We start from the raw sequence: 11156 nt of genomic DNA on the forward strand, positions 1-11156 counted from the left end.
AACCAGCGGTGTGGGTGTGGCCTGTTGGTCCAGCGGGCCCGCCTGGGTGCTATTCAGTTCCTTGGTAGAGGCGTTGGGGTAAAAGCATTGCTTAGTGGTTCAGGGTCATTCAGGACCATACGGGTTAGATGTTCCCGACAACGGAGAGAAAAAGAAAGCGGGTCCGATTTAAACCATTTTGTTGTAGAACGGCTCAGGTGGCAGGAGGGAAAGGACGCGCCAATTCTAAATGCCCGCCGGCCCTCTCTTCGGAGGCGCGGTCTCTGATAAGCCAATCCGCTCTTCTCTTTCAGGGATAGACTCCGCCCCTTTCTCTTGGGAGACGGTTCGTTTACGTGTCTATTGATCTTTCCGACTCCACGAAACCAAAGCTTTGCCTACATCCGGGAGGGGCGAGGACTTGAGCCCCGGACGTCCACGGTTTTCCAAGATCAAACGCTTCTCATTGGCTTCCCCTCTCGCGCTGAGGCGGAGCCTAGCCCTTCCGCGCTCCCTTTAGGGTTGTGTAACTCTCAGGGGACTCGTCGCCTAAGCCGCCGGGAGGCTGGGGGGGGCGTGTCCTCAGAACGAGAGTCCCTATTGGCTTCACTGCTCGCGGGAGGGTGGGATGTTGCAGCCGCTCTTGTTGTTCATTGGTCCGGTAATTCCATGGGGTGGGACTTGGCTGGGCCTAAATTCGATCCGCGGTCCGGGACCGGCTTCTGGGCAAAGCTACCATGCGTCCTGGGGGCCGCGGGCGGCCCCGGCTACGGCTCGGGGAACGCGGCCTCTTGCAGCCACCTTCACCGCCCAAACGCCGCCTGCTGCCGCGGGCGCAGCAGCTACCGCTGCTGCTGCTGGCGCTGGCCGTGGCCTCGGCGTTCTACACCATCTGGAGCGGTTGGCACCGCGGGACTGAGGAGCTGCCGCCCGGCCGGGAGCTGCGGGTGAGGCCCGGCGGGGGCACCACGGGGACCCTCCTCCCTCTCCTCCCTCTACCTAAGGTTTCGGGTGGACGTGGCTTTATCACATCCTAGCTGCAGATGCTGCTGTTGTGGTCTTTAGGACGCATGCCCCTTGTTAATGGAATAAGGCTTCAGGTTTGTTCTGTAATAGTGGCTCCCCTTTAAGAGGAAGGGTCTGGAGTGGTGAAACTGGGATTCCTGGGCTCTAATCCTAAAGTCATCTATTTGGAAGAGTCCCTTCCTCTCGCTGGGCCTCGATTTCCCTATCAGGATTTGGGTAGGATGGAGGGGATGGGCTTAGAAGGACTTTACCTGTGTCTAGGATTTATCCTAGAAACCTCTGATGCTGGAACCTGCAATTAGGAAAAGGAACCGGGGCTTCTTAGGGGTGACGGCGCCCCGAGTAGTATCAGAATGGGGGTTGCTTGTCACGCTCCGCTCATCTCTTCCCCATCCCACCCTGCTACCCCAGGGCCCATTGATCGCGAGCCTCCCCGAAGCCCGAATGCGGAAGGTGGTGGGGCAACTGGACCCACAGCGTCTCTGGAACACTTATCTGCGCCCCCTGCTGGTTGTGCGAACGCCGGGCAGCCCAGGCAATCTCCAAGTCAGAAAGGTAAAGGGTCACTCACACCTGACCCCTCAGACCGCTAGGGAATGGGAAATGGGCATTCTGCCCAAGACCCAAAGTGAGTGGAGCTAATCTTACTCTAGAGTGACTACCAGGCTGCACTGCCCTCTGTACTGCCCCCACTAAAAGCCTACTATGTGCTTGGCACAAGTAACTACAGCCTTATGAAGTGGGTACCAATGTGACCTTCATTATGCAGATGGGGAAACTGAGGCCCAGAGCAGTTGGGCATTTTTTTGCCCAAATCCCACAGCTAGTAAAATGGTGTACCTACAGTTTCAATCCAAACAGGTTGGCTCCAGAGCCGGTGCTGTAACATCTCTATATTGCCTCCCAGAAAGCACCCAGAGTCATTTGAATACTACCCGAGTTCAAATCCCACTTCAGCTCCTTGGAGTGTGACTCTGGAGTAGTTTCCTAAGCTCTCTGAGCCTCAGTTTCCTCAGCTTTGAATTGAGCCCCTGATGGTCCCTACCCCACAGAGTTCCTAGAGCAGGGCCTGGCACACAGTGAGTGCTTTTGAGGAGTGAGCTGTGGTTAGTCTTGGCATCAAGAGGTGGGGTCATTCCATGGCACTTAGTAGGTACTTAGCAGAAGTGTGAAAGGACTTGTGAGTCAACCCGACTTGCTCTGCATGGCTCAGGTCACATGGCCCCTTTTCCTATATACTCCCCAGTACCCCCACCCACCTCTCTCTTGCCACTAGTTCCTGGAGGCCACTTTGCGGACCCTGACGGCAGGCTGGCATGTGGAGCTGGACCCCTTCACAGCCTCAACGCCCCTGGGACCACTGGACTTTGCCAATGTGGTGGCCACACTGGACCCAGGGGCTGCCCGTCACCTCACCCTTGCCTGCCATTATGACTCGAAGCTCTTCCCACCCGAGTCAGCCCCATTTGTGGGGGCCACGGATTCGGCTGTGCCGTGTGCCCTGCTACTGGAGCTGGCCCAGGCCCTGGACCAGGAACTGCGTAGAACCAAGGATCAGGTGAGGAGTGGGGGGAGGGGAGGGGGGGAGTAGGGGCAACCTCTCCCTTGGTTGAAGCCACCACCCTCCCTTGCCTGGTCTTGTTTTCCTGTCACCACTACACATACAAAGCCACTGGGATCTTTCCGACTCCTGAATGTCACATCCTGTCCCTTCTCTGCCCCAAATTCTCCCATGGCCCCTACCTCATTCCGTGCATAAGCCAGAGAGTTCTTATAGTGGCCCATGAGATGGGCCCCATCCCACTATCTAGTCTCATCTGCTACCCCTCGCCCCTCGCTCATCCTACTCTAGCTACCTACTCCTTGTGTACCTCAAATCCGCAAGAATCACTCCCTGGGGGAGCATTTGTACTTGCTCTGGCTAGAATGTGCTTTTCTCAGTTATCTTCCTTCATTCAGGTGTCCATTCCGATGTTACCTCCTCAACGAGGAACTTCCCATGATGTGGTGCTTATGTTGATTTGTTAGTCTCACACAAGAATAAGCTCCATCTAGTCAGGGATTTGGCTGCTTTTGTTTCTCCTCTATTCCCTGGGCCCCAAGTTTTGCCTGGAATGAAGTAGGATGTCAATGAAAATGAGTGGAAATAGGAAAAAATGAAAAATAAGATGAGTGGAATGAATGAATGAATGAATGAAAACACTAGTCCTCATGCTCCTCCCCTGCTTAGACCCCCTTCCCAGTGCCCCAACGCCCAAGCTCCCTGCCCCTTGCTGACCCCTCAGGCCTCTTCTCCAACTTTCTCTGACCCCTTCTCTGGCCCAGCCCTGGTCCATGTTGCTTCCTTGCCTGGGAACACTCTTCCCTCTGACCCATTTTGCCAGGCCAGCTCCCACTTACCCTCAGTACAAACATCCCTTTCCAACTGACCTGACATGCCCCCAGGCCAATTATCCTCCCCACCCTCCCTGTGTTCTTTTAGGACCCTATAATTTTTGGGAGCATTTGTCTCCACCGAATTTCACTGTTTGTATCATTATTCATTTCTGGGTGTGTCTCTTTTGCTAAACGGGCTAGAGGAATAATGATAATCAGAGCTAACCCTTTAGTGACTATGTGCCAGTTACTATTCTAGGACCTGGTTCGAATCCTACCCTATAAATAGAACTGTTATTAACCCCATTTCTTTCTTTCTTTTTCTTTTCTCTCTCTCTCTTTCTTTTAAACCCCATTTCTACATGAGGATACTGATGCTTTGAGAAGTTAGTAACATACCCATGACTGCCAGGAAGCAGCTGAGTCAGGATTTGAACCCAGGCAGTCTGGCTCAGAGTCTAAGCTCTATGAGTGAGGAGACCTAGTTTGTCCCATTCAGCTTCGCAAGGGGCAGGAAATGGGGGTGGGTCAAGACCAGGGCTGACACTGAGCACCAGCTCCCACAGGCAGCCCCAGTGACCCTGCAGCTGCTCTTCTTGGACGGCGAAGAGGCGCTGAAGGAGTGGGGACCCAAGGACTCCCTCTACGGCTCCCGGCACCTGGCCCAGCTCATGGAGTCTGCACCCCACAGTCCTGGCCCCACCAGGATCCAGGCTATTGTAAGACCAGGGCCCCACTGGGTTCGGTGAGGGCGGGAGGGGGTAAGGTAAGGTTGGCAGCATCCCACCTGGCCTCTCCAGTCCTGGCCTCTCTCCCTAGGAGCTCTTCATGCTTCTTGATCTCCTGGGAGCCCCCCACCCAACCTTCTACAGTCACTTCCCCCGCACGGCCCGCTGGTTCCATCGGCTGAGGAGCATCGGTAAGGGTGACGGGGGAGGCAGGCTCCAGCCTGGGATGCAGGTGGGAGGGCTGGGGTGGGCAGGCACCTGTCCTCTGAGAGGTCATCCGGCCTTCTCTCTAAGGCACTACTACAAAGGGCAAGACACAAACAGACCCCACAGCAGTCGTGATTATAAACAGGGCATGGGGTCAGGTAGCTCTGGGTTCGAATCTTGGCTCTCCTTACCAGCTGTGTGAACTTGGGTAGGTGGCTTCATCCCCGAGAATTTCCTGTCTGTAAAGTGGGCATGCTGCTAACGATAATAGGGGAACATGGTACAGCTGCAGGAAGGGGTAACTGACATTCATTCTTACACTGGGATGACCAGTGCTTTACCTTCAGACCCCCTGCCCTCCTCTGATTTCTGAGCAGAACCTTTGACCCCTGTGGGGACTGACTTTTGCTCCCTAACCCCCACTACCTCCAGAGAAGCGCCTGCACCGTTTGAACCTGCTACAGTCTCATCCCCAGGAAGTGATGTACTTCCAGCCCGGGGAGCCGCCTGGCTCTGTCGAGGACGACCACATCCCGTTCCTCCGCAGAGGTACTGGTTGCAGGGAGGCGTGGGGGGAAGGCGTCCGTGGGGGCCACCGATGGGACCTGGCCCTGACCCCTTCCCAGGGTGGGGGACTGCTGGCGAGTTGCTTAACCTATTTGTGCCTTGATTTCCTCATCTTTAAAATGGGGATAATAGCCCCCATCTCAGTTCCTCTCTTGTTGAGGGGGTTGAATGTGCTAATACAAAATGTAAAGGCCTTTCTTGGACAAGTGTCTGGCACGTAACAAGCATTTGAGAGATGTGAGCTGTTACTGTTTGTGCCTTAGTAATTGCAGTTTCTTCTAGCTCTTGGACTTTTAAAATATATTTTATTGATTTTTTACAGAGAGGAAGGGAGAGGGATAGAGAGCTAGAAATATCGATGAGAGAGAAACATCGATCAGCTGCCTCCTGCACACCCCCTACTGGGGATGTGCCCGCAACTGAGGTACATGCCCCTGACCGGAATCGAACCTGGGACCCTTCAGTCCGCAGGCGTCGGCTCTATCCACTGAGCCAAACTGGTTAGGGCATAGCTCTTGACTTTCAATGCCCTGGCAGCCCAGCAGAATCACCCGAGGAGCTTAGAAGAACACCCAATCACATTTTGGGCCCACCGAGCCACCATCTCGGGCCTCTGTGCTATTTTTTCAAAACTCCCAGGTGATGCGGATGCACAGCTAGGGTGGAAGACATCTGGTCGAGGGTTTCAGATAGTAGGTTTCAGAATTGGTCTGAGCGCTGGGATCTGCCACTTACCACTGGTTGACCTAAGACAAATTATGTAGCCTCTCTGAGCCCCCGTTTCTTCTGGGAAAATGAAGAGATTTACACATAAAAAGCACATCTATGTGTATATTCATAATCAGTGTTGGGAGGATGAGATAAGATTAGGAATATGAAATGCCTGCTTCCACGGTGCTTGGCATATAGTAAGTGCTAAAACTGCTTTTAAAATATTTACTCATTCAACAAATATGCATTCCTTACAATACCTTTTGTAAAAAATATATATTTTTATTGATTTCAGAGAGGAAAGGAGAGATATAAACATCTATGATGAGAGAGAATCATTGATCAGCTGCCTCCTGCCCGACCCACATTGGGAATCGAGCCCACAACCTGGGCATATGCCTTGATGGGGCATCGAACCGTGACCTCCTGGTTCATAGGTCAACGCTCAACCACTGAACCATGCCAGCTGGACTATAATGTCTTTTTTATTGATTTGTTCAACGAATACTTCCCAAGGCAGGTACTGAGCGAGGTATCAGGGATACAGTGATGCACTACCAGAATACACCTGCCTCCTGTCTAGTGGTGGGACCGATATTTAGCAAATTTGGAAAAATGCAGAGAGAAGTGCTCTGAGGACAGGAACCCAATGCAGAACAGTGATTAAGAGCACAGACTCTGGCCCAGCCAGCGTGGCTCAGTGGTTGAGCGTCGATCTATGAACCAGGAGGTCACAGTTCGATTCCCGGTCAGGGCACATGCCTGGGTTGTGGGCTCAATCCCCAGTGGGAGGTGTGCAGGAGGCAGCCGATCAACGACACTCTCTCATCATTGATGCTTCTGTCTCTCCCTCTTCCTCTCTGAAATCAATAAAAATATTTTCAAAATGGGGGAGGAGGAAGAGCACAGACTCTGAGACACATGGCCTGGGTTCAAATTCTGACTGTTGTTTACTAGAGGCGGGATCTTAGGCAAATCACTCTGCCTACCTCTGCCTCAGTGTCCACATCTGTAAAAAGGCTGTAGTTATGGTGCCCACCTTAAAGGGTTATAAGGATACGGTGTGTATTTGTGATGTATGGCCTTAGACTAGGGCCTGGAATGGAACAAGTACTATGTCAGTGCTAACTATTGGTAAAGAAGAGAAAAAGAGCCTGGTAAAGTAAACCTGGTGAGGCTAGTCAGACACCTGTCCTTTCTCCTGGCCTTTCCATAACGCATTAAATGTTGAGTTTCTCTTAATTTGTGAAATGAAAACAATATACTGGATACATATTTTTAAACTAACATGTGCCCTCACGCACTTAAAGCGACTGTTCAGAGTTCTTCAAGCGCCAGAACAGTTATCTTCCAGGGGGAGAGTCCTGGGCCTAGGCTCCTGGGTCAGCCTGGGCCTGAGTCTTCTCTCTGTCCACAGGGGTCCCAGTGCTCCACCTCATCTCCACACCCTTCCCCTCGGTCTGGCACACCGCTGACGACTCTGAGGCCAATCTGCACCCACCTACGGTGCACAACCTGAGCCGCATCCTCGCCGTGTTCCTGGCCGAATACTTGGGGCTCTAGCCTGCAGGGTTGACTCTGAAGGAGAAAGACCCAGCAGGGAATGTGCCAGGGGCCCCGGGAGCCGGCGGAGCTCAGGCCGGGCCCACCTCGGGGGTGCTGGCTCGTCCTAAAAAATGCCTTTGGCTCTGCTTGTGCTGTTACTGGAAGACCCTTCTCTCCTTTTGAGTATCTCAAGCTGCCACTCTTCAAAGACATGGAAGAGACAGCTGTGGGGTGAGAGCCAAAGGAATAAGAGCTTGGGTCCTGCTCTGAGGGAGACATTGGGCTGAAAAAGTTTGCAAGGGCAACTGCTATTCTTGGTTTTAGCCAGCAAACCATGGACTGGCATCTGGACCAGCACCATCACCCGACCCAGTGAATTCTCTGGGGCTGTTTTTGTGGCAGTTCATTCTCCAGAGTGTCAGCCTCGCTATTGCACCGGTCCAAACCCGGCGTCCACATGGATGTGCCATGTGGGGCCACAGAGGGTGTGCTCGCAAGCAGGAGCAGGAGGTGGAAGCCAATACTTGGGAACTCCAGGTTCTGCAGACCCAATAGGCAATAATCTAGTGTTTCTGCAGAACACATTCTGCAGAACAACCCTATAGGTGTTGCATGAAAAAAGGGACCAAGGAAGAAGGGCGAGACATTAAATGAGTTCATTGCACAATGTGAGTTTTCAGTGGTAAGGCAATGCATTGTTTCCCCAAGTATTTCACCATGGAACCCCCTTTTTGGGAAGCACCTCACAGAACTAGGTACCTCAGAAGACACTTTGGGAAACACTGGGATGTTTATGGAAGGAAGAAGACAGGCCAGGAGTCACTGCAAACTAGTTATACCAAACCATCCTGTCTCTTTTATGAGTACAGGAGTGCGAGATGGTGGGTGTAACTCCAACTCCAGGGATGGCCTGAGGAAGTATTTCCCAACCATACCAAGTTTTCAGACTCCACTGGAGTACTTATTAAAAATGCAGACTACGCCCTGGCTGGTGCTGCTACGTGGTTAGCGTCAGCCTGCACACCAAAGGGTCTTGGGTTCAATTCCTGGTCAAGGGCACATACCAGAAACCTTTCAGTGCACAGGATGCCACCCAACCAAGCTACAAGCCAGGGCCTAGTTTTGTGGCTTTGATGGAGGCCTGGTAGGTAGCAGGGACATCAGGCCAGTTTGGAGGTTTATTAGGTAGTAAAGGTGAGCATTGATTGGCCTGAGTCAACGTAAGGCTGGAGAAGATTCAAGAATTCATGGGCTTAAACTCAGGATATCAAATGCGAGGATAAAGAGAAGGTTCTCGATTCACATTCTGCCACAGTCGCTGACATTTATTGGGCACCTACCACAGGCCAGGCACCATGAGCACTTTATATATAGCAACTCAGTTTCCCCCCAAACCCTGAGGTAGGTATGATTTCGGTTCTCATTTTGCAAATGAGGGGGTTGAGTCTGAAATTTATGAACCAGTTGTTTACAGATTCTTACACCGGGCCATGCTCCGAACACCATGTCCTACCTCCCTTCCAAGTCACCCGTTTGGGACCAACAGATTGTTAACAAAAAGTAGCTCCTCCTGAGGCTTTTAATTGGGTGCAAGTTAAGAGTAGGGTTGGGATGGGTGGACGGACGGACTAATAACCTCTTAGAGGTGGAGCTGGCAGAAGTCCAGGGTTCAGAAAGGGAAATGGACAAACATCAGCCAGAGGGTCTCAGACCACATGGAGATCCCCGTTTGCTCATTTCTTGTGGGCCACCATGTCCCCTTAGCCTCACAGCCATCCAGAAGTACATGAGACATCTCCATGTGAGAGAGCGGAAGCAATGTTCGGTTACATCCCCAGCCTGTTTCCCTACAAGACACTTCGGTTGAGTGTACCATGTGCCAGGCACTGGGCAAGGAGCCTGATGAACAGTTTTTGCGTGAATCCGGGACAAGGATTGTGAGCTCCATTTTACAGATGAGGCTGCTGCTGGGCAAGACGCTGCTTTCCCCAGCTCCATTTGTCCCCCAAACTCGGGATCCCCAGCCTCATGCTCTGAAGGGGCCAGAGGTGTATTTTGTAAGCACAGTTGAGTGCTCTGGACAAGACGTATCACGCCAATCTTTTGAGGAACCATCAGTATTCTCATTTTTCATTTTAAGATACAGAGATTCAAAGAAACCCTTTGCCGAAGATCACTGCAGTGTGTCTGGGGGTACATTTCTTTTTATTCATCCTGCTCGACTGGTTGGGCTTATTGGTTTTTTACCAGCCTGGGGTAAAGAACATCTTTAAATATCTTTGCACTATCCCTGCTTCTGATTCTAGAATGCCAATTAAATATTTTTCCACTCTATCCTCTGTAACTTTTCTTTAAAATAAAAAATAATATATTGATTTCAGAGAGGAAAGGAGAGGGAGGGAGATAGAAACATCAATGAGAGAGAATCACGCCCCACACTGGGGATCGAGCCTACAACCTGGGAATGTGCCCTGACCAGGAATCAAACTACAACTTCCTGGTTCATAGGTTAACGCCCAACCACTGAGCCACACCAGCCGGGCTATATAAACTTTTCTTTGCTACTTTGTGGACTTATCTCTGGTTTAATAAATCTTCAGTTGTGTCTAATTTGCTGTTGAGCCACACTTGAGTTTTTACTTTTGGTTATATGTTTGTGGGCTTTTTCCTTTCACATCTGCTAGGCTATTGTTTAATTCTGAGTTCCCTGCAGATATTTGCAAGCTCTTGTATTCTCATCTGTGATGGAGTCTCATCATCTGAAGCCTGTTTTTGCTGTTTCTGCTGGTTCTTGCTCATGCTGGTGTATGTCCATGCATATTTGGTTATTTGACTCTACCACTCATTGTCTGAAAATTATGTGTGGGGGACTCTAGGTGACAGTTCCTTACACCAGAGGATTTGTGTTTGTTTCTGCCAGACATCTCGGCTAGAAGTACCCTGGGAAACATCACTGCAAACCTACCTGCAAACGCAAGCCAGAGCCAGCCTACGACAGCCAATTTTCAGGTCCACCTTTTTCTTTCTTTGGTCTGGTGCTCCCCAGTGTTCAGAACATCTGCAATCTTCTGGGTCATCCTTACCTCAGCCTATGGTTCAGTGGGATCTCAGCTATTAGATTTATCACCTTGGGCAGGCTTTGGCCTTGACTTCTGCCTGTCCCAATAAGGCTACAAATAGGAAACCTGTTTGTCCACATCAGCAAATGCCCTCAGCAAAAAGTGGCTTCAGGGCCCCATGTACCTTTCCTTTAAATTTATGGCTTAGTGTATCCTTAACTGTATTTTATTGGCTATTTGATGCTTTAAATATATTTAACTTATATTTTCAGCAGCAGAGTCCCAATAGTCTGGTCTTCCCTCCACAGGGGACAGAAGTCCCATAAAACCAAGCCAAGATTCAAACCCAGGTCTCTTTTATTCTAAAATCTAAGCATTGAATAACTACTATGGATATATCCTAGTTTCTCTGGACATTTTGATTCCCTGATAAGAATATCAAAGAATGTTAGCTGCCTCTCAAAATCCATTTCCCCTCTTCTTTTATACTTTAATTTCTTAAATGTTTTAATCCCTTTTTATTTAGTAAATAATCAAGTGAATATTTTAAAACTTTCTTTATAGGGATATTTAGTAAGAGTTCTTTCGTTGGGCATAACGCATCCAGCTAAAAGACTACATTTCCCAGTCTCCTTTGCAGCCCTTCCATTTGGCTAAGTTCTGACCAGTGAGAAGCAAATGATCTTGAATGAAATGATGTTAATTTGAGGACCTACTGTATAGTGTAGTGCTCCCGGGAGGAAGGGGGCTTCCCTTCTGAAAAATGGTGATGGCTAGAGTTCTAGCAGTCACGCTGGACCATGGGTTCCTGATGACTTCAGGGCCACCATACCTGCCCAACACTGGATTTCTAAAGAAATAAAAACTATCTTGTTTAAGCTACGACTATTTTGAGATTTGAGTCCAAACTGACACAGATGAAGAGTCAAAAATAATTCCATGTTAAGGGACTTGGCTA

The 11156-nt window shown here is 50.4% G+C and overlaps 1 protein-coding gene across 2 annotated transcripts; it reads left to right on the forward strand.

The window, feature by feature from the left end:
- Nucleotides 1–665: 665 nt before the first annotated feature.
- On the forward strand, nt 666–11123 carry QPCTL (glutaminyl-peptide cyclotransferase like). Of its 2 annotated transcripts, none has more exons than XM_079759476.1 (7): nt 666–926; nt 1417–1560; nt 2282–2563; nt 3948–4100; nt 4201–4300; nt 4749–4865; nt 10060–11123. In XM_079759476.1, exons 1-7 carry the CDS (start codon nt 717–719, stop codon nt 10305–10307), a joined length of 1254 nt encoding a protein of 417 aa, XP_079615602.1. In that variant the 5' UTR covers nt 666–716; the 3' UTR covers nt 10308–11123. The 2 variants fall into 2 exon arrangements, with proteins under 2 accessions (XP_079615602.1, XP_079615603.1); XM_079759477.1 differs by having other exon boundaries at nt 671–926; nt 7012–10198.
- The last annotated feature ends 33 nt before the right edge of the window (nt 11124–11156 follow it).

The sequence above is a fragment of the Cnephaeus nilssonii genome, assembly GCF_951640355.1.
Source record: "Cnephaeus nilssonii genome assembly, chromosome: 20".
Classification (NCBI taxonomy): Eukaryota; Metazoa; Chordata; class Mammalia; order Chiroptera; family Vespertilionidae; genus Cnephaeus; species Cnephaeus nilssonii.